Below are 22,895 nucleotides of genomic sequence, written 5' to 3'. Positions count from 1 at the left end.
ATCATGTTATAAATCGCGGGTGCGTTTCACCTGGCGCAGTTTGCATAAAAAGGAAGTGATGCACGTGCTAGTAATTATACGAATTATTTTATATATATTATTAAAAAAATTATTCATTGAGATGAGTATTCTCTCCTATCATTTTTACCTGTCTGTTTAGATTTTGAATAGGTACAAATTAAAAGATCTATTTAATAATATTAATCATAAAGAATATTTGACCAAATTATCTTTATCTCTTCATTGAATGAGTAATTCTTGGAATAATAAGAATAAATTTAAAAAATGTAATGCCTTCTACGTTTACTAAGAGATAAATATTTTCATTTTTGTGACTAAAGTGATAGATAAAAGATATAAAAAAAATTACATTCCATTTGCTTTTAATTTATGTAAAATTATTTTTTTACTAGTTTAATTTTTTTAATTTGTTTTTTATATTTTAAATAGTTAACTTAAAACTCTCATTTATTCTTAATGTCATGATCCCACAAACATCATTGCTATTATCACAAATTCCAAAAAAAAAAACTTAAATTTTGCATTAAGTTAAATATGTCATATAAATTACAACGAATGGAGGAACGTATAAGTTTTCGTTTTGCATAACAATGCAGTTTTTAACGTACTCGTCAACTAGACTATCTTAATCATACGATGTAAGTTTTGTAAGTATTATTCGCATTCAAATAGTTATATTAACCAATAAATACATAATATATATTTTTATATTTATTCTTATCATTAAGTTATATTACAATAATAACAAATCTAATATAATCTCGTAAGCGGGATTTGACGTGAATAGTGTGTATACAAATCTTATCTCTACTTTGTTAATATAGAAAAGTTATTTTCGATAGATCATCGATTCAAAAAAAAATATAATCATAGCATAGTAAAAGAAATAGAATAAAGGGAATGCCATAGAAAAAAATAAAAAGCAGAAACAAAATAATACTCTACAATAACATTATAATAAGATAATAAAGATTTAAATATAAATATATTATTTAAATTAGTAGTTTAGTTTCGGTGTAAACTGTAAACACCAAATGCGAGTAACGTTTATATTCACCTCTTCACTCTCTTCCTTCTCAAACACACTTTCACATTCAAACCCAACAAATCCGCCACTTATCCATTATTTGTACTGCTACTACTACGTAGTCCAGTACTTATATTATTCACTCACTCCTCGGAATCTCTTCAGTTTCCCGCTACTCTTTCTCTCTCTAAAAATCTAAATCTTAAACCCTAATTCACTGAAAACGGTCCGTTTCATTCAATTCTACTTCGCTTTATCCTTCTCTCTCTGCATTTAGGTATATGTTTCTGTATCTATAGTTTTTGTCTTGTCTCTCTACCCTGTTTATTTGACGGTTACTTAACAATTCAAGTGTTTTTCTGCATTTTTCTCCATATCTTATTCATTTCTGTTATGCTTTCAAGTTTTTTGGTTTTATTTTTTGCTGATTCTTGCTGTTTTTTAAGGCGATAATTCTCTTTGTTGTAAACTTTTTGATCATGTTCCGTTGCTGATAAAATGCTTGTTCAAAGTTTTGATCTTTGTTGATTTGAATTTTGTTTTTGTAATTAAAAATGAATTTTTTTATTTTTTGTGTACTTTATTAGTTGTAGAGGAGGACCTTTAGGGACACTAATGAAATTGAAATGGTAGGGAGACGATTAGTATGGCCACTACACGAAAATGTTATGCACAAATTGATTTGGAGAGGATACAAGTGATATACATAGCGGATCTTTACTAGTTTGGGATCAAGGCGTAGTTGATTGATTGATTAGTTCTTGAGGAGCACACAATTGATTGATTAGTTCTTGAGGAGCACACAAATTCGTATTCTGATTGAAAAAGAAGTTTCTCTTTTTTTTTTCGTGTGTAATTAGTAGCTCTTGCCACTCCCAAGTCTAGATAAAAGAAAAGGGTCCTTTTGGTTGACGGCTAGTATAAAGATAGTGTAACATTATACTGAATTGTTGGGCCCAATGTAGGTGTGCCTACAGAGTATGTAGAATGGAATAGATAGATTCCTATCGCCAACCCTTACTTGGCTTTGGGCATGGCTGCTGTTTTTTTCATATGCACTCGGAAATTGTTCCTATGGAAGTTGAGTGTGTAACTAATATTTAATTGTTCTTATTGCTTGTAATTTTTCTTTTGCAGTCTGAGGATATCTTTTGGCTGCAAGATAATGATACAAGTTAAGGAGGAATCTCAGACTCTGGACTTCAGTGGATTTGCTTCTTGTTCATCTTTCTCTGATAGCAGTTACGAGGCTAGCACTCCGAGATACTCCTCCGAACCTGGGTAAGCCGAATTTTTTTTAATTTGCTTTCGATCATGAAGTTGGGCCTCAAATAAGGTCATTGAAGTAAGTGGTTGATTGATGTAATTTTGTTTCACTTCATTTTTGTAAATCCTATTTCAGTTCTAGTTATCGAAGGAGCTCTGGTCCAACTAAACGTTCTTCCCAGGCAGGCTGGACGGAAGAAGAGGTAAATGGCTAGTCGCTGGAGCTCGTGTTTACCCTCTTTATACGTTAAAATTTTAAGTGCATTACTTCTCTACCAAAGCTTCCTGTGTACTTGTATGATGAATTTCTATAACCTTGTGAGTGTGTCTCCATGATAGTTAGGTACTTATACAATTATCTACGCGAGTTGTCATGTCTTTTTTCCTTTTGGTTTCTTTGAGGCATGTGGTTGCTTAGGATGTATTGAGCAAGTGAAAGGATTAATATAAAACTTTGTTAGTCAGAATTCCAGTTCTGTTTGCTCATTTTTACTATTTCCATAGGCTCGTTTCTTTTGATCCAGAAATTTCTGACTTCTTTATTCCTTTCACAGGATAATCTGTTGACTGAAGTGGTGAAAAGGTTCAAAGGGAGAAACTGGAAAAAGATAGGTAATACACCATTTATTCTGTCATGCTCTGTACTTTTCAGCTAGGTTAACCACAATGGCCTTTACTTTTTGCTCCTAGTCGCTTTATGGCCTGTGTCCTGCCCCAGGATACTGTAATCTGGGACAAGCATAGGGAAATGGCTTGCGTGGGGAAATATCTGCATGAGTGGTTTTTAGTGCCTTAGAACACTAGCACCCCAGACCCCACTTTGTGGGATTTCACTGGGTTTGTTGTTGTAGAACACTAGCACTTCTGTTTGCAGGCATTTGCTGCCTCCTAAGTTGTCTCCTTTTACCGTGAAAGTGACAACAAAACACGTTGACACTGGTTATTGAGTTAACGAACTACCTGCACTATGAAAATTACATACATGAAACCAGTTCATTATCTACTATTACTCAGTAGGTGCAAGGACGCAATTTTAGGAAGCCTCTATGATCTACCTTTCTTTCAATCCTTTTCGGTACAATTGAACGTTTACTATCTTTTGAATACCTGGCTATGTCATGGAGTGACTTATACTGCTGTATCTATGAGGAAAATTTATCTGCTGAACTTTTTGTGTGATTTGTGTTCTCTTTTGTTCTATAGCTGAGTGCATGAATGGAAGGACTGATGTGCAGTGCTTGCATCGCTGGCAGAAGGTTCTGAATCCTGAGCTTGTAAAGGGTCCTTGGTCAAAGGAGGTGCGAATCGATTTTACAACCATTGGTTTGCTTGGAGTTCAATTTCTATATGTCAAGAATATAATCATTAAGACAGTTGTTTTGTTCCTTCTGGAATTTCAGGAGGATGACCTGATTGTTGAGTTAGTTGAGAAATATGGCTGTAAGAAGTGGTCTTTTATTGCTAAGTCTATGCCTGGTCGCATTGGCAAGCAATGTCGGGAAAGGTCAGTTTCCAACTCTGCCTAAATCTGTTGCTATGCAACAGTTAATTATATGTTTTTATACCTCCAGTTAATTTACATGCTCATAAAATCATTACTTGCAAAACACTTCCTGGAACATCTGTTGTCTACTTACTGAATTCTTTCCTGGCCTTGAAAACTCATTTTTCTCGTGTCATGCAGATATCATATCTTTATCCTATTTTAACTTAGCCCTGTTGGGTTTTCTTTCCTGTGAAAGCACATCTTGTTTACTTCCTGTTAGCTATTTTTTGATGTTGTATTGTGTCTTTTCAAAACAGTCAATCAATCAACTATGCCTCAATTCCATACTAGTTGGGATTGAAAAATCCGTAATATAATTTGAGGCACAAGCCTCCTTTATCTGGATTCAGACCTGCTATTTTTGTGCATAGGCGGAGTTTTATATATTTTTAAGTGAATAAGAAAAAGCATGACAACCGGGAGCAGCTAAATATTTGATTACTTTGATTTACTGGTGAATGCTTTGTTGAATTTTGCAGTTAAAGGAGACTTGCCGCTACATGTTCTGTTCTAATTGAAAAAGAAACATGACATTGATTTCAATTTATTATACTTGTTGCAATCTGCTGTGTACACTTATGTTGATAGTATCCTTGGATGTCACAGGTGGCACAACCATCTTGACCCAACAATAAAAAGAGATGCTTGGACGGAACAGGAAGAATCAGTCCTATGCCACTATCACCAAATATACGGGAACAAGTGGGCAGAAATTGCGAGGTTTCTGCCTGGAAGGTAAGCTAGAAAATCTATTTCTTCAATTATGTTTAAGGGTGTTTGATGTAGAGAAGCTTTGGGCATTCCCAGACCCTACAACAACAACAACAACAACAACAACCTATTGAAATCCCACTAGTGGGGTCTGGGGAGGATAGTGTGTACGTAGACCTTACCCCTACCCCGAACAGGTAGAGAGGCTGTTTCCGAAAGACCCTCGGCTCAAGAGGGCAAAAAGACAAAATAAGACAATATCAGTGTCACCACAGAAATCATAGGAAAAATAGGAACATGAAATCCAGAAGAAAGATGCAAAGCAAAAACGAAAAAAGCAAAAACAAAAACGATAGCTAGTAAATAGGTCCGACACTGAAACGCAAAATAGTAAGACACGACATTGCCACTAGGTAGCTTAGACAAAAACCCTACCAGACTAGTCTCACAACGGTACGAAATAAGGCAAGACTCAACTACCTCCTAACCTACAACCCTAATACTCGACCTCCACATCTTCCTATCAAGTGTCATGTCCTCGAAAATCTGAAGCCTCGCCATGTCCTGCCTGATCACCTCTCCCCAATATTTTTTCGGCCGCCCTCTACCTCTTCTCGTGCCCTCCACAACCAGTCGCTCACACCTCCTTACCGGGGCATCTGGGCTCCTCCTCTGTACATGCCCGAACCATCTGAGCTTCGCTTCCCGCATCTTGTCATCAATGGGAGCCACGCGCACTTTCTCCCGAATATCAACATTCCTGATCTTATCCATCCTAGTGTGCCCGCACATCCACCTCAACATCATCATTTCTGCTACTCTCATCTTCTGGATATGTGAGTTCTTAACAGCCCAACACTCAGTCCCGTACATCATGGCCGTCTAACCACCGCTTTATAGAACTTACCTTTGAGTATCGGTGGCACTTTCTTGTCACACAAGACTCCAGATGCTAACCTCCACTTCATCCATCCTACCCCAATACGTTGTGTGACATCCTCGTCGATCTCCCCTCCCCCCTGGATAACCGACCCAAGGTACTTGAAGCTGCCTTTACTTGGGATGACCTGTGAGTCAAGCCTCACATCCACGTCCACTTCCCCGGCTCAGCGTTGAACTTACACTCTAGGTATTCCGTCTTCGTCCTACTCAGCTTGAAACCCTTAGACTCAAGAGCATGTCTCCAAACCTCCAGCCTCTCGTTAACGTTGACTCGCGTTTCATCAATCAAAACTATGTCATCGGCGAATAGCATGCACCATGGCACCTCCCCTTGAATATGGTGTGTTAACGCGTCCAACACAAGGGCGAATAGGAACGGACTGAGCGCAGAGCCTTGATGTAGCCCCATAATAACCGGAAAATGCTCAGAGTCGCCTCCTACTGTCCTTACCCGTGTCTTAGTCCCATCATACATGTCCTTAATCGCCATAATGTAAAGAACCGACACACCTTTTGCCTCCAAGCATCTCCAGAGAACTTCTCTAGGAACCTTGTCATATGCTTTCTCTAGGTCAATAAAAACCATGTGCAGGTCCTTTTTCCTATCTCTGTATTGTTCCACCAACCGCCTAACAAGGTGTATAGCTTCTGTAGTAGAACGACCCGGCATGAACCCGAACTGGTTGTCGGAAACAGACACTGACATCCTCACCCTCGCTTCAATCACCCTCTCCCACACTTTCATGGTATGACTCAGTAATTTGATACCCCTATAATTGTTACAACTCTGGATATCACCTTTGTTCTTATACAGTGGAACCACCATACTCCACCTCCACTTATCCGGCATCCTCTTCGCCTTAAATATAACATTGAACAACCCAGTCAACCACTCCAAACCTGCTCTCCCCACACACTTCCAAAATTCCACCGGAATCTCGTCAGGCCCTGTCGCTCTGCCCCTACTCATCTTACTCATAGCTCCCACGACCTCGCCCACCTTGATGCGCCTGCAGTACCCAAAGTTACGGTGACTCTCGGAATGCTCCAATTCACCTAGCACGATATCCCGATCCCCTTCTTCATTCAGAAGTTTATGAAAGTAAGTCTGCCATCTCTTCTTAATCTGGGAATCTTCCATCAATACTCTACCATCGTCGTCCTTGATACATCTCACTTGGTCCAAATCCCGAGCCTTCCTCTCTATCAACTTGGCCAGCCGGAATAGCTTCTTCTCCCCGCCTTTTTCCCCCATTTCCTCGTACATACGACCATAAGCTGCAGCTTTAGCCTCCGTGACCGCCAACTTAGCTTCCTTCTTAGCTACCTTATACCTCTCCATGCAAGCACGCCTCTCATCCTCACCTATGCTCCCCACTAACTTCAGGTACGCCGCTTTCTTCGCTTCCACTTTACCCTGTACCACTTCATTCCACCACCAATCTCCTTTGTGCCCGCCAGCGTCGCCCGTCGAGACCCCTAACACCTCTCTCGCAGCCTTCCTTATACAGTCTACTGTCGTGGACCACATAGTGCTCGCGTCACCACTGCCCCTCCAAGCTCCCATAGCCGACAACAGCCCCTCCAACTCTTGGGCTTTATCCTTAGTTAAGGCTCCCCACCTGATTCTCGGTCTTCCTCGAGCAAACCTTTTCCTCCTCTTCAACATAATACCAACGTCCATTACCAAGAGCACATGCTGCGTCGTGAGTATCTCACCTGGAATCACCTTGCAATCCTTGCACAACCCTCTGTCACACCTCCTGGGGAGGAGATAGTCAATCTGGGTCTTCGCCACCGCATTTTGAAAAGTAACCAAATGCTCCTCCCTCTTCGGAAAGGTAGAGTTCGCAATCACCAACCCAAAAGCCTTAGCGAAGTCCAACAACGAGGTACCTCCTCCGTTCCTCTCCACAAAACCGAACCCTCCATGCACCTCACTATAACCACCTGCGGCCGACCCAATATGACCATTTGAAATCCCCTCCTATGAATAGCTTCTCAGCAAGCGGAACCTGGCGCACAATCTCATCCAACCCCTCCCAAAAACGCCGTTTAACCTCCTCATCTAGGCCCGCATGTGGCGCATAGGCGCTAACGACGTTTAGGGTGCGCTCTCCAACCACCAACTTAATATTCATCAATCTATCATTCACTCGTCTAACCTCAACCACAGACTTTCTAAGTTCCTTATCCACCAAGATACCCACTCCATTCTTACCCTTCTGGACTCCTGAGTACCAAAGTTTATACCCATCCGCGTCCCTCGCCCTCGACCCTACCACCTTGTCTCTTGGACGCACGCTATATTGACCCTCCTCTTCTTGAGGATCTTTGCCAACTCTATAGACTTACCCGTCAATGTACCTACATTCCATGACCCAATTCTCAACCAGTGGACACCCTTGTTCCTTTTACCTCCCTTGCCTCCCAACCCGCCCCCAACCCCCGCCCTACCTCCTGCTCCCCCGAGGACATGACCTCACTCGACCATCCCAGACCACAGCCACTATACGTAGGCAGACTAAGGGGAATCATTAACACACACAACAACCCAAACTAGAAGAAGACAAGTTGCAACTTAAGGCACACTAATACGGTGAATAAACAAATATGGACTAAGACGATAACAATTTAACTAATTATAAATTAAAGACACAAGATCAGCAAGATATGTGCAACTAAATACCCTAGACAGTGCTAATAGGGCCGAGAGCAAATACAAAGGATCTAAACAGTACAAGTGAGTCAAACAATTAAATGATCTAAGCAAATAAACCACGGCTATAGCACAATACTAGTATAGAACACACTACGAACAATGAAATAAATTTAAACAAAGTGTATCTGCGACAAAGTGTAATGAGACAGGAATGTATAATCTGGTGTCGTCGACGGAGACGGTGGGGCCGATGGTAGTAGTGAGAAGATGATGCCGGATGAGTGGAGGTGGAGTACGTCGCCGGTGTCTCGCCGGCAGTGAGAGATGGAGAAGACAAGAAGGAAAAGAGGAGAAGCGGGGTGAGAGAGATGGGGGGAAGAGAGGGAAGGAGGGGCGTGGGCTGATGAAGAGGAGAGTGGAGTGGAGAGAGAGGGGACTTACCTGGGCGGAGGGTAGTCGCCGGTGACTGAATTGGTCGCTGGTTTTGTTACCGTTATGTTACCGTTAAGTAATTTGCAAAATCTATCCCTATCTCATACCAATCAGTGCATGGTGCTGAAATCTCATCATTACTACAAGTGTGATATATCATATATCTCGTATGCCAAATCAAACACAACTTTTTGCAATTACCTGGAGTAGTACATTCATCAATTTTTCTCTAACAAGCCAAGTTCTTAATATATGATGATTACTCTTAGCTGAGTTTCTTGTTCTAAGCTTGACGCATGCTATTTGATTCATTCACCGAAGTACAATATGCCCATATCTTTGATGTGTTTCCTTTCTGATCTATTTTTCCATTTGGACCTCTCGCAGGACTGATAATGCAATTAAAAATCATTGGAATTCCTCAGTAAAGAAAAGATTGAACTTGAATTTGCCTAGTAGGTTAGTGCTGGATACAGAAAGTGAGGGATCTCCTAATTTCTCTAGTGACAAGAAAAAAATAGAGATCAAGAAGCATCCGGTACAAGCTCAAAATGCAGAACAAACAATCTTTTTAGGCAAGCAGACAGGATTGGATAATGCTGCTGTTGCTTTGTCAACTGATCTGAGAATTGGATATGCTTATTCTGCTGGAAATGCTAAGCATAAGGATACTTCTTTATTTGGAGCCTGTATATCAGCAGAAGAAAATGTGAGGGATCTGATAAAGCCACTTGGTGGAATACAATTTGGCAAGGCAGATGTTCTTCCGATTGGTGAGACAGATAAACCATGCCAATCCAATTTAAGTCGCACTAAAATATCATATCCACTCTCAGCCTCTTCTTCAGATTTTCCTTTGGATCAGTTGCACCACACAAGTTGGAGTACTTCTCAAGTTGAGGCTGTTCATCCTACTACTTTTAGGAGCATGTATGAATCTCCCAAAAGGTCTAGGCACGATACTGTTAATGATCCTAACTGTGATTTTTTGAGTTTGTCATTGGCTAGCTTTACTGAGGTTCATTCCCAAAGTACCAAGAAGAATAAAGCATATGATACACAATCTTCTTTGGGTCTCAAGCAGCAGGGCTCCTTATATTATGAACCACCACAGTTAAAGGACATGATGATTCCTTTAACAGATGAAAACCTTAGTAGAGACGACCTTATCAGGCAACAAAATGGTCATCCATTTTGCTCTACACCTCCTAGTCTTAAATTAACAGTCTCTGCTAATGGTAGCAGTCCAGAATCTGTCTTAAGGAATTCCGCAATGAGTTACACAAGAACTCCTTCAATCATAAGAAAGAAGAATTCCAGATTTCCTGAAGCTGCAACGCATTCTAGATGCACAGGTACCACCAGTCCCACACATATTTTCCCAAGAGCATCTGACAGGGAAGACACCTCAAACCTGAAGGACAGATTTTCTGGATGTAAATCATCAGCTTCGGGAAAATCTCTTGGAAGACGGTTGGAATATGCCTTTGATATGGAATGGGATGCCTCTAGATGTTGCACACCAGTTTCTGCAGCTTCACCTTGTGCACTTAGACTTGGTGGTAATACCATGCTGACACCATAAAAAAGGTATAATTATAAGTAGTGAAGCAGTTCACTTTTAGTTTTTCTTTATCTTCAGCTTTTGCTGCTTAGTTTGAGAAAATATTATTTATTTATTTATTTGATAAAGAGAATACTACTATTATTTTTGGGAGCTTGAACTCTAGAGTAGCATCATTGTTATGCTAGTTTGGTTAGACAGCTTGAACTGATCTGACAAGTCTGCAAGATATCTTAACCCAACCTCTTATTGATGGATGTGTGTGATTGCACTGCTTTCCCATGTTAGTATATTTTAAGCGGTTACACTTTCGAAATTAGTAGGATGTAAACATGGCCATTTTTTCCACATAGCAAGGTGATGGATGTTTTCAGTCATTTGAAATTCTTATCTAATGCTTCTTAGGCTCCTTGTATTGGATGGGGTACATAAGGGAACTATTGGGCTTATAGCGTTTTGTCTCAAAGAATCTTGAGCCTGCAGGTTTCATGACTTAAAACTGATTTGAAGATAAGCTTTTGTGCACGCGTCTTTTGAACAAAATGGCTGTATTCATTACTTTATTCTCTTTCTTTTTATTTTTGCGTTTATTCATTTGCAAAGCTGAAAGGATTGTATGGTAGAAGGGCGGAAGTGGTATGTGTATAGGGTGGCATATGGGCATGACCATTGCCTTATTCCATATTCCATGCTTTACATTTATTCATTTTTAAAGCTGATAAAATGGTGTTTTCAAAAGCGAGGATATGGGTATGTGCATGGATGAGTATACAGGCGTATACTATAACTCCACATAATATATTCCTACCTGATTGTTCATCTATCCTCCTACAGATTATACTGGTATTAGTGGGCCTTTGACCAGGAACCATTTTGAATTTGGATCTTGACATGTCGGTGGTTTTTAACCGTAGTTATTTTGCCAAGAAGTTGGTGGGCTTACGTGAATTAGGTCGGGGCGGCTGGTGGTTTCGGGATCCCGTAGAAAATGCTTAATCTTATAATTTTCTGAGGATCAGTCTGGAGAGGCTTTTGTTGCAGCATCACAAGCTGGTAAAATTGAGTCTCTTCTCGCATTTGCTTTTAAAGTTGTTGCTTGTGTTCCTATTTCTATATGGTGTTGCATATTAATCCGTCATTTCTGAATTGCACAGTCAAATCATACGAACTGATGGATCTTTCGGGTACTTCTTCGAGGCATGTCAATCTTTGAGGAAATAAAATGTCAATGAAGCAATGACCAAATTGAAGCTGAAGAATTAGTTTGAGATGGAAGTTGTAATTTTGGCAGTCAAAAGAACCTAGTGAGCTTATGGTCTAATGAGAAAATATGGCAAAAAGCTATAAACTACGTGAGCATGGAAATTTGTTGGATAACCCTTGTTTTGGGAGTTGCCCCTATTTCTATATGGATGTAATATTATAATTTGATTTTTCCCTGCCGTACTTCAGAAATTTAGCGAAAGGAAGGGTCTGTAAATATGCATTTAAATCAATTGCCTGCAGTTTTGTGGCATGTTACATGGTTGCAAAAGTTGTGTTTCTAATGCTCGATTTGTCAATCCAAAAAGAATGGTAGAGTTCGGAGAAGTGGGTTTGGATATTAATTCCTTACCGATTTAGTTAACCATAAATGTTTGAGAAGATCATAGTAAAAGTAAAACAATTTGTCTCTCCGAATTGTCACAGTACAAAGCAAATTGAGATGAGCAAAGTATATTTTTAAGTATCAAATTGAGTATCAGTGATTAAATTTTAGTCGCCAAAACCAAACTACAGTATCAGTTAATGATAAAATTTCGTAATTCTGACCCTAGGAAGTCACTTGCCACTGACAAGTAAATACACTCCTCAACTTGATCGATTTTGCATAGTAGTTTTAGATATGGACGTGTATCGTCAGCATTTTCTGGTAGACCATCATTTTCGCCAATAACAGGATTGCATCCTTAGCTATCTCAAAGAGTTTTCGGATAAAATGATAAGAACCAATTATTGCTTTGTCTATCAATTATTAACTAATAATATGTCCTCATTATATAGTACTCCTTTTTTTTCTTTTTCTTTTTTATCTTTATGCTTAGCTGAGAATTATTATTATATTATTATTATTATTATCGTTACTGTTAATTCAATATCATTATCCTTTTTTGAGGTACGATTTGATTAATAAAATGCAAAATGGCAAAGAAGAAATATGCTTTTTTTTTGCGTTTTTACTATTTGTAACAAACTGAGGTATCTATTTCAGTTAGGAACTTAGGAAAGAAATCTTGGAAATCGAACTTTTGAGAAGATTAGAATTCCATGTCAGCCTTGACGTCTGAAATGACTCAACAACAAATTTTAGTTTTTCAAATTGGAATATTTTCGTGTACTACAAAATCACGTCTACACATTGGCCTATGGTGAGGTACTGATTGTGGGGATCGGCGCAGCTGAAACACTTGAAGATGCACATTTAGAGATTCGACGATAAAAATCGAATAATAATCTTTGGACATTAGGTTCATATATGTCCGTCAAAACAAAAACGAAAGAAAGTTTCAGCAGATAATGATAGTAATAACTCAAAAGTTAATCTAATGCAAAATAAACTTATATAGATTTTACAACTTCCAAAAGTTCTTGCCTAATGGTGAAAGAGATATTTAGCACGACGAAAGAGATAGGTAGTATGTTATCGTCATACATGAATCAACTGACTAGATTATGAATATAACTTCATTATAATGTATTGGTTTAAGTTAAAACAAACTAAAAAAAGTAACCTAAACAGTCGTCGGTCATTCAATCGCTTAAAATATTACATATTATCGATCAGATTCATATGTCCATTTATCTCCGACTATTGGGATCCGATTTCCATACCAACGCAAGATAAGTTTACTGGTGACAAAGCAACAACATACCCAATAAAGTCCCACAAGTAGAATTTAGGGAGGGTAAGGGTAGCAAGTGGGCAGGTCTAGGCCCGGGACCACGGGCCAAACGAGCTAAATGGGCCAGGACCGTTTGGCCCGATTTTAGTGGGTCTGGACTGGACTCATGGGCCGGTCCTATGCTTTGGACCCGTCAGGCCTGGGATCATTTTTAGTATATATACTAAAAATTAAATACATTTAGTATATATACTATACTATACTATATGTACATCTTATATAGCTTATATACTATACACTTAGTATGTATATACTTTTTAGCTAGTATAAATATGGAATGATAGAAGATCAAGTTTTAGCTCAACTCAGTTTTAGTTGAAACTGTAATCTGAGTTGAGCTAAAACTTGATCTTCTATCATTCCATATTTATACCAGCTAAGAAGTACCATACTTTGGTCCTTTCATGTTACTACTAAAAAGTATGTATATATAGTATAGTGTATATATATATTAAATAAAATTTAGGTCACAATTCTATAATAAAATTTACAAAGCATTGCTTTAGATATTTTTTTTAACATCCTTTTGTCTCTAATATTTATTTAATTTTTTTTTAAAAAAAAATCCGTTGGGCCCACTTAGCCTATTTAGCCCGCGGACCGGGACCATTTAGCCCGGGACCAAACGGGTCCGGTTCCGGACTGGTCCCTACAAAAAGACCGTTTAGTCCGGGATCGTTTGGCCCGTTTAATTTGGAACCAGCCCGCTTGCCACCCTTAAGGAAGGGTAGTATGTACATAGACCTTACCCCTACCTTGTGAAGGTGGAGAGACTGTTTTCCAATAGACCCTGAACTAAAGAAACACATAAACACCGTAGTTAAGGTAAGAAAATATGACAAAGGAGAGTCCATGTAAAAATAAACAGTAATATAGTGAGAAAAGGCTAACAGAAGCAAAAGCAATGCAGGTCTGAAATCCAAACATGGGGAATACAAGAATATATTAGTACTACAGGTATAGAAAAGCAATACAGGTAAGAAAAAGAATTATGTTTAACGGCTTTCTGGCTTACTACCCTAATTATCGATCTTCACACCCTCCTATCAAGGGTCATGCCCTCAACAAGTTGAACATGTGTTATACTCTGCCTAATCGCCTCTTCCCTATACTTCTTTTGCCTACCTCTACCTCTCCTTGGCCCCGTCATAGCTAACTTCTCACAACTCCTTACTAGGGCATTTGTGAATCTCCTTTTCACATGGCCGAACCATCTCAATCACGCTTCTCGCATCTTGTCACTATTGAGACCACTCCCACCTTATTGGTGACAAAACACTAAGAGTAAGATCAAATTTAATTTACGGCCGTTCTTATATAGCCCCAGAATGTTTCAGTTTATGCTCCTACCTATTATCCGGATATACCAAAAAAGATTGGGGTCAGGAATTCCTATATAACTTAATTGCAAATTGGCCGAGGCCTATGCTTTTTTGAATCCAATCGTAGATATTATGCTAGTCATACCTTTGTTCTTTTTTCTCCTGATACTGATACTCAATTTCTCAAAATATTTCAATTGGTACATGCAAAAAATAGGTGCTAGATTCCACCAAGTATACAAATGGAACCTAACCATATATGTCGTCCGATTATATCTTTTAAACCGCCTCTTGGCAAAAAATCAAGAAATTCACAAAAAAAAGAAAATTGAATCTAATTAGGCTATTCAACTATTTCGACCATTTTCGAGCACCTCATATATTTTTTGGGGATTTAGTTCACTTTCAGAATGCTTTAGTGGTGAAGTGGTAGACACGTGAGAAAAGAAAAAACGAAAGTAAGTTGCTCAATATCAAATAAGAAATCTTGGCGATCACTAAGATTTTGCTTAGAAATCCCGACGAAGTCTTGCCAATATCAAATAAAAATCCTGGCGTTTGCTAGGAGCTTGCTTCCAGATTCTGGTGTAGAGGTTAATTTTGCAAATATTTCTTAATAAAGTGAAAATTTAAACGGTAGCACCGAAAGATCCTACTTGTGCAAATAAATAGGTATCAGTTTAACAAAGAAATTTCACTTGATAAATACCTGGCTTAGATTTCAAATTACATTGTAATTGATTAATTATCATCTCACTAATAAGGGTTTTTTTCGGTTGCTGCATGCATTTACTTATAAGATTGGAAAAAATAAATTCATGTTTTATATAACAGGAATATATAACAAACTTTGGGTTCTGGACCAAAAGCAAACCAACTCGTTGATTTTATCGTACTTGAATTATAATAGCTATAATAAAGCCAAAGGATGGCGTAAAGAATTAGGCTCAATTTGCAGCAACTTGAATAATATTACTTTCACAGAATTTGCTTATAGTATATAGTATATACTATTGCTTATAGTATATAGTATGGGAACAGCTGAACAACATATGCAACAAACGCACTATTGCTCTCAACTTGGATCACTTTTATAACTGAATAAATATTTTTATTAAAATGTGTGTTTATACCATATTTTGGATAAAATAAAAGTTGAGATGAATACAACAACAACATACACAATATTATCCTACACCGATTAGCCACAATAAAGAATACATATAAAATTAGTATAAAACTTAAAACATTACTCCCTCCGTTCCACAATAAATAATTTTTATTTTTTTTTGTGGTCCAAAATAAGTGATTTTTTAAGATTTCAAGAATGAATTAATTATTTTTTGACAAGAGTGAGTTGCTCTAGTGGTGAGCCCCCTCAACTTCCAACCAAGAAGTTGTGAGTTCGAGTCACCCCAAAAGCAAGGTGGGGAGTTGTTGGAGTAAGGGAGTCGAGGATCTATCGGAAACAGCCTCTCTATCCCAGGATAGAGGTAAGGTCTGCGTACACACTATCCTCCTTAGACTCCACTAGTGGAATTATACTGGGTTGTTGTTGTTGTTGTTGTTGTTGTTGTTTTCCTACATTGCCCTTAAAGTAAATAATATTAGAGTATGTGTTATGAGTGTTTACGTGAAGAGATAGTAAATGTTAATATGATCAATTTCATTGGTAATTAATGTTAAAAGGTGAATTTCTTAATCTTTGTGAAAACATCCAAAAACTCACTTATTGTGGACCAGAGGAAGTAGTTTATAAATCTTTGGCAAGGAGCGTTTTTCCCGAATGAGGCCTTACGCGGTGCGAATTCGAATATAATCGGGCTCAAATACGAATATTGGAAATCGGGCATGAAACAAAAAAAAACATTAGTTTATAGTACTAAATAGTCTGAATTTATATACATACTATATTTCAATGGTAACTCTCCACTTAAAATATTGGATTCAAAATCCATATTGCATTCATTATTATTTATTTGCCTTTTCTGCGCACACACACACAACTCATGCCTGCCAACCCAGCCGTAACTATATTCCAAACTTCCATAAATTCTCTATCATCCCAATCTTCTTCCAAGAATCACCCACCCCACCTCACCCTATACCTTCTAAAATCCCATCAACCTCCCCTAACCCCCCATATAGAGAACCAAAAGAGGGAACTGACTCAGTTTGCTGCTGTGAATAGAATGCTGTAGAAATCTTTTTAATAAAAAAAAAACAGAAGTTTAACAAGGATATGCTAAAGATTTATTAATAATTAAGAAATAACAGTAAGTACATGTGGGGAGGAGAAAATAGACATGAACCATGACCTACCACCCTTCACATTCTCAAATGTTCCTTATTTAAGATGTTTGCTTATCCACTTTTCAAAAACAGTCCTTGATTTGCTCAAATTCTTTTCCTTTTATCTCTTCCCTTTCTCTTCACGTATCTTCTACTGAAGCCTTTTCTTCATTTTGCGCTCAGTTGTGACAACCCCTTTTTCTTATTCTTCCATAAAGTTTCATTTTTTTTTTTTTTTTGGAAACTTTATTCTGTGTTGTGAAAATGGGTATGCAACGCCAAGAAAACATTTTGGTAACAGGAGGGGCTGGTTTTATTGGAACACACACTGTTGTTCAGCTTTTGAATGAAGGGTTTAAGGTTACTATCATTGATAATTTCCATAATTCTGTTGAAGAAGCTGTTGATAGAGTCAGAGAATTAGTTGGCCCTCAACTTTCCCAAAATCTTGAATTTCATTTGGTATGTTTTTTCTACTTTCTGAATTTTGTTTGATCATAACCAACACCCTTGTTCTGAAACCAGAAATGGAAAAGGAAAAAGTTAGAAATGAAAGAATTCTATACATTTCTGGGGTTTTAATCTAAAGGGGGTTAATAAGTTCACAAGAATTATTCGTTTTATAGTAGAATTATGACCCCTTGGCACAAACTTTTTTAGATGGTCATATGTTTCCACAAGAATTTTGTATTTATTGAACCTTATTTAGTGTTTTGCTTTTCGTTTCCTTTTTCATTTTTTGGTTTAAAGTTTCCCTGTTTCATGTTGTTGTCATCTTCTGAAAAAAGGTAATCTTGATCAAGTGGTTGTTGCTGTATCTATGACTTTTTGTTCCTTTTTTTCTTTTTATTTGTTCTGAGATTTTGCAACTAGGTATGTATAATCCTCAGTAGGAAAAAGTAAGTAATCTCACCGTAAATACTTAACCCTGGTGTTTATACTGAATTATATCAGCTTATCATGGTCAAGTGATTAAATGAGGTGACAGTAAGATCAGCTTATCATGGTTATGTGATTAAATGAGGTGAAAGTATATAAAAAGTTAACCATGGTTAAGTAATACAAGTTTAGTGCCAAAATATGTCATGCATCTATTGACTCAAGTGTGGGTAAGTTTTTACCATTTTACCTTCCTTAAATGGAGAATACTAAATTGGATCTTTCACTTGCTTTCCAATTTCATCTTATTTTGCTTCTTGGTGGCAGGGTGATATCAGAAACAAAGATGATTTGGACAAGTTATTTTCTAAAAGAAAGTATGCAAATCTCCTACCTCAAATTAGCTCAAGCTGTTATACTTCCCTTTATATGCATTTCTATGGTGATCTTTTCATTGATTGTTTTGAAATATATATTGAAATAGGTTTGCTGCTGTGGTCCATTTTGCGGGGCTTAAGGCTGTTGGGGAGAGTGTTGATCATCCCTTTCTTTATTTTGATAACAATCTGATTGGATCAATAACTTTGTATTCAATCATGGCCAAATATAACTGTAAGAAGGTATGTCTTCTAATTTATTATTGGTTTTTCTTAAATACATATTGAAATACGTTATGTAATCAGGGCAAGTTGGAATCTGTTATATGTTCATCAAGTTGCTACCTTGTACTTATAATTTTTGTAGAATTTGAAGAAAAATAGTAAATATGAGCTTTTTTCAAGAACACATTTTGCCGCAAAAAGTAGAGAACTTCTGAATTCCTACGGTTGGTGTAGAGTTGGTTGGTCAGGTTGATAACTTTTTAGTTTGATGATGTGAAATTGCAGTTGGTTTTCTCATCATCTGCAACAGTTTATGGTCAGCCTGAAAAGATTCCGTGTGTGGAGGATTTTGAATTGAAGGCTATGAATCCTTATGGTCGGACAAAGGTTTGTATTGTTTAAAGTTATCTCCTCATTTCATTTGATCCTATCTTATTTTGTAGAGTACGAACGATTGGTCACTTCTTCTCTCTAACTTGTGTTTACTTCCATTTAATTAGCTATTTCTTGAAGAGATTGCTCGGGATATTCAGAAAGCAGACACTGAATGGAATATCATTTTGCTGAGATATTTCAACCCGGTAGGAGCTCATGAAAGCGGCAAACTTGGGGAAGATCCAAGGGGCATCCCCAACAATCTTATGCCTTACATTCAGCAAGTAGCTGTTGGTAGATTGCCAGAGTTAAATGTATATGGCACCGACTATCCTACACCTGATGGTACTGCGGTAGGTACTCTTGGCTGATTTTGTAACTTCAGCTTTTCTGTATGAAGAAAACAAGGAAAGAGAACTATTAACCATTGTACTAGCATTCAAGAAGCAGGAAATGAAGAGTGAGCCATACTTAAGAGCAGATTCAATTTATGGAATAGTTATTTATGTTGAAGAATAAGACAGAAATATAATAGGAATATAGCTAAGTAGATTTATGGCATGAACTTGCTAGCTTCTACATGTTTCATTCCATACTTAAGACTGATAAACCATTTATAATCTCTTGCTCGCCAGATACGAGATTACATCCATGTTATGGACTTGGCGGACGGTCATGTTGTTGCACTTCAGAGACTTCTCAAGCAGAATGACTTAGGTAAGTAAATCCTTTTCAAAATAAAGTTAAGCTCTGAATTCTTTTGACTTGTCTGCGAGAAAATGATAAATTTTCCTTATACTTTCAATTGAAGACTATGCTCTTTCATATTTACCTATTGAAGGTAACATTTTTATTCTTCTTTTTGATGTTTTGCCTTAGGTTGTGTTGCATATAATTTGGGAACTGGTAAAGGCAAATCTGTGCTAGAGATGGTTGCTGCCTTTGAAAGAGCATCTGGAAAGGTCTCTCTCTCTCTCTCTCTCTCTCTCTCTCTCCCCCTCTCTCTCATTCTAAATAAATAAAGAAGTTGAATTAATTTAACAAGCTCTTCATTTGTTATATGTTTTGAACTTTCAGAAAATTCCACTTAAAATGTGTCCAAGAAGGCCAGGAGATGCCACTGCTGTTTATGCATCAACCGAAAAAGCTGAGAAGGAGCTTGGCTGGAAGTAAGTAGTAACTGTTTTTTGCCCTTTTCCTATTAGGTATCAAGGCAAATCTTCTTGCACAAATTACAAATTTCAGCAGTTGGAAGAGGATACTAATATGGGAATTAACTATTTTTGTTTCTTTCCGCAGGGCGAAATATGGTATAGATGAGATGTGCAGGGACCAGTGGAAATGGGCAAGCCAAAATCCTTGGGGATACCAATCAAAACCTTGAAATGTTAAATTATACAAGTAGCAGTTGGAGGACTCAGATCAGACCAACATTACAAATGCTCTTTTAAACTTTATAATACTAAGTTTCTTAAGAGTTGGATCTGTAGTTACATCCAAATATTTTACATTTTCTGCAAACATAAATGTATCCGAGGGCTAAAACTGTTCAATATGCAATAATTGCTATTGATGGTTATGTACTAGTGAATTCTGTTCTTGTCCTCCCCTTAATGGTTTTATGGGGGCTTAATTGTTGCCTCCTAAGTCCTATCTATGACCCCTTCAACCAATTGCTTTACTGATTGTAATTCTTCCAAAAAGAGTAAAGGATGTGGTTATTTATTTTATTGAAGGTGACTGTAGCTGTGTGGAGACTGAACCAAGGTCAAGATTGGAGATTTATATAACGTGGGATTAGGTTGTACTGAATTAACGGGCAGGCAATATATACATGCTTCTCGTCCACACATGCGTATTCAGGATTTAAGTTCAATGGAGTTTAACATTTAAGGTTTTCGGATTGAACCCGTATTTCTAAAGTTAGGGGTTTATATATGCTATTTCTTGCAATTATAATGATTTTCTACACTTAAATTTGTGCTCCCCGTAAAAAAATACTGGTTCAGATAAATTCGACACTAACATGTTGCATCCGTCTCTGCTCGTCAAGCACACCTACATGTAGTATATACGATTTTGAGCTACCTTAAGGTTATTTTAACATAAGTATAATTGAACTTTTAAGGTAGAAATTCTGTATCCTTATTTCGTCGGTGAATTGAGAGATGCTCTCAAATGTGTGTGATTACTTACTTCATTCTGGTGAAATCATGGTTTATAAATTGACTTAAACAAGGTAGGAGTAAGTTCTGCGTACGCACTACTCTCTCCAGACCTCACTTGGGGGATTACGGGTATGTTGTTGTAAGTTGACTTAAACATAACATCCCCTGGCTCAGTGTAAACAATTGAGAAATGCCTTCATTCTCAATTGTTGACTTAACACATCCTTTTCTATCACCTGCTTCCATTTAAATTTAGTAGTGGTTAACCAACTATCCTTTACTTGAGACAAGATATATCACCAGCCAGTTATCAGTGTGTAACTTATGTACTTTTCTTCAATTGGCTGCATAACAATCCAAGCTGCTGATTTTCACTAGTTCCTGACCATCAAATTGCGCTCTTAAAACACACTGTTCTTTTGAGTAACACACAGTTGAAAAAAAGAGAGAATAATGAAAGAAAGGAATGTGCTGATGATTGCTCAGAGAATGGTATCTGATGCATCTCCTTCATCAACTCCAAGATCTCCAGCTACACAACCACCTTTGCCAACACCATCACCATATTCGTTTTCTGTGGCATCGACAAGGTTGAGCTCAAGGCCTTCTATTCATACATATGATCTTACCCTCAGGTCACTGTCACTTCTCTTCTCCTTCATCTCCGCTCTCTCACTAGCTGCACCAGAAGGGACCAAACGAAAAACGATTTCCAGATTCTATGATCACCCAGAATTAACGTAAGAATCAATACTGAGATCCACTTAAATGTCTTTTTCTGGTTGTAGGGGATACTAGAATTTAAACTAAGAACAATCAGTCCCATGGTTTTGAGAGCTACTTTACACCACTGCAGGTACTGCTTCACAGTAACTATATTACTTTTTATCTACTCGGCCTTTCAACTCTTCAAAAGAGTTTGTGACATTGCTTATAGAGGGGTCTTGATCTCGGATATGACCTCTGACTACCTCAGTTTCATATTTGATCAGGTACTTACCAACTCCAGTTAGCTAGTGATTTCTTTTGAGTCCACAACCGAAAGGAAGATGGCTCACTGTCTGATTCACATATAACTATGACCATAAAAATGGTTGCACCCTTTCCTTTATTTAAAACTAGTAACAAGAATTTAATCTCTCCCCTCTTTTTTCCTTTTTTCTGGATGTCACTCGAAGGAAATCAAGAATCTACGCTCTCTTAACCACTAAATTTAAATCTTTATGTTGAACATTAACGGTAACAAGCACCAGACAGTAACAAGAAGCAGACATCATCTTATCTCTATCCAAGAAAGAAAGAAACAAAGAGAGAGAGAGAGAGAGAGAGAGAGAGAGAGAGAGAGAGAGAGAGAGAGAGAGAGAGAGAGAGAGAGAGAGAGAGAGAGAGAGAGAGAGAGAGAGAGAAAGAAAGAAGAGTGCACAGCATCTTAGTTGACTATCAAGCAGCCTAAATTTCAACATTTTTTAATGCTTTTTTCTAGTTCTTCTCTACATTCACTGCAGATAAATCTTTCAGAAACACAAATTCTCATAAGCAGAGTGTTGCACAGTTGGCAGGTTACCTCCTTGTGTCTTCTTCTTCAGTAACCATACCAGTCATTCAACAGATGAATAGCCAAAGCTCTCTCTGGAAGGCGGCTGTTGTTGCTGTTTGCATGTCATTTAGTGCTTTCATGGTCATTGCAGTCTCCGCTCTCTTATCAGGCTACAAGCTGTGCAAAAGGATCATATGGTAATGCACTGGGAATTGGACGCGCATCCTTCAACTCCAGGATTGACAAAGCTAGCATAGAGTGTAAAATGGGGACATAATTTCTTCACCACTTTTTTGTTTCCATCAAGAATGTTTGGCATATACCTACTGTCCCCGACTAAGCTATTGGTCTGGCAGAAGTTAATAAGAAGAGGGTTCGGAAGTTTATAGCAAAGAAGAGATGATATTTTGGTAGAAACTATCCATATTTTAATTGTGTCTTGTCATGGTGAATAAACAGTGTAAATAGAACAGTATAAGCTAGATTTTTGCTTCAAAATAACAGCAACTTACAATTCTATATCTACAGAAAATGTTTTCCTGTATTTCCAATTATGCCCTGAAGACAATAATTAAACAGGACTATATTCCCTTTTCTTCATCGGGAA

At 37.7% G+C, this 22,895-nt stretch overlaps 3 protein-coding genes across 7 annotated transcripts; all 3 read left to right on the top strand.

Moving 5' to 3' along the window:
• Positions 1–1,034: 1,034 nt before the first annotated feature.
• Positions 1,035–11,715, top strand: LOC107775040 (uncharacterized). 5 transcript variants are annotated; one of them, XR_001645633.2, is made up of 10 exons: positions 1,035–1,325; positions 2,186–2,329; positions 2,451–2,517; positions 2,869–2,926; positions 3,518–3,612; positions 3,715–3,818; positions 4,467–4,595; positions 8,995–10,197; positions 11,086–11,224; positions 11,326–11,715. XR_001645633.2 is itself a non-coding variant. In XM_016594714.2 (9 exons), the coding sequence occupies exons 2-8, from the start codon at positions 2,214–2,216 to the stop codon at positions 10,190–10,192; spliced, it is 1,767 nt and encodes a 588-aa protein (XP_016450200.1). In that variant the 5' UTR covers positions 1,035–1,325; positions 2,186–2,213; the 3' UTR covers positions 10,193–10,197; positions 11,326–11,715.
• A 5,101-nt stretch (positions 11,716–16,816) lies between these two features.
• On the top strand, positions 16,817–20,313 carry LOC107775041 (bifunctional UDP-glucose 4-epimerase and UDP-xylose 4-epimerase 1-like). The gene is made up of 9 exons (XM_016594715.2): positions 16,817–17,189; positions 17,934–17,983; positions 18,091–18,226; positions 18,494–18,595; positions 18,709–18,936; positions 19,219–19,300; positions 19,463–19,545; positions 19,661–19,752; positions 19,883–20,313. Exons 1-9 carry the CDS (start codon positions 16,992–16,994, stop codon positions 19,965–19,967), a joined length of 1,056 nt encoding a protein of 351 aa, XP_016450201.1. The 5' UTR covers positions 16,817–16,991; the 3' UTR covers positions 19,968–20,313.
• A 762-nt stretch (positions 20,314–21,075) lies between these two features.
• Positions 21,076–22,636, top strand: LOC107775043 (CASP-like protein 4A4). Its single transcript, XM_016594717.2, has 3 exons — positions 21,076–21,491; positions 21,608–21,743; positions 22,304–22,636. The coding sequence occupies exons 1-3, from the start codon at positions 21,205–21,207 to the stop codon at positions 22,487–22,489; spliced, it is 609 nt and encodes a 202-aa protein (XP_016450203.1). The 5' UTR covers positions 21,076–21,204; the 3' UTR covers positions 22,490–22,636.
• The last annotated feature ends 259 nt before the right edge of the window (positions 22,637–22,895 follow it).

The sequence above is a fragment of the Nicotiana tabacum genome, chromosome 23 (assembly GCF_000715075.1).
Source record: "Nicotiana tabacum cultivar K326 chromosome 23, ASM71507v2, whole genome shotgun sequence".
NCBI lineage: Eukaryota > Viridiplantae > Streptophyta > Magnoliopsida > Solanales > Solanaceae > Nicotiana > Nicotiana tabacum.
This window is presented reverse-complemented; position numbering and strand designations above follow the sequence as displayed.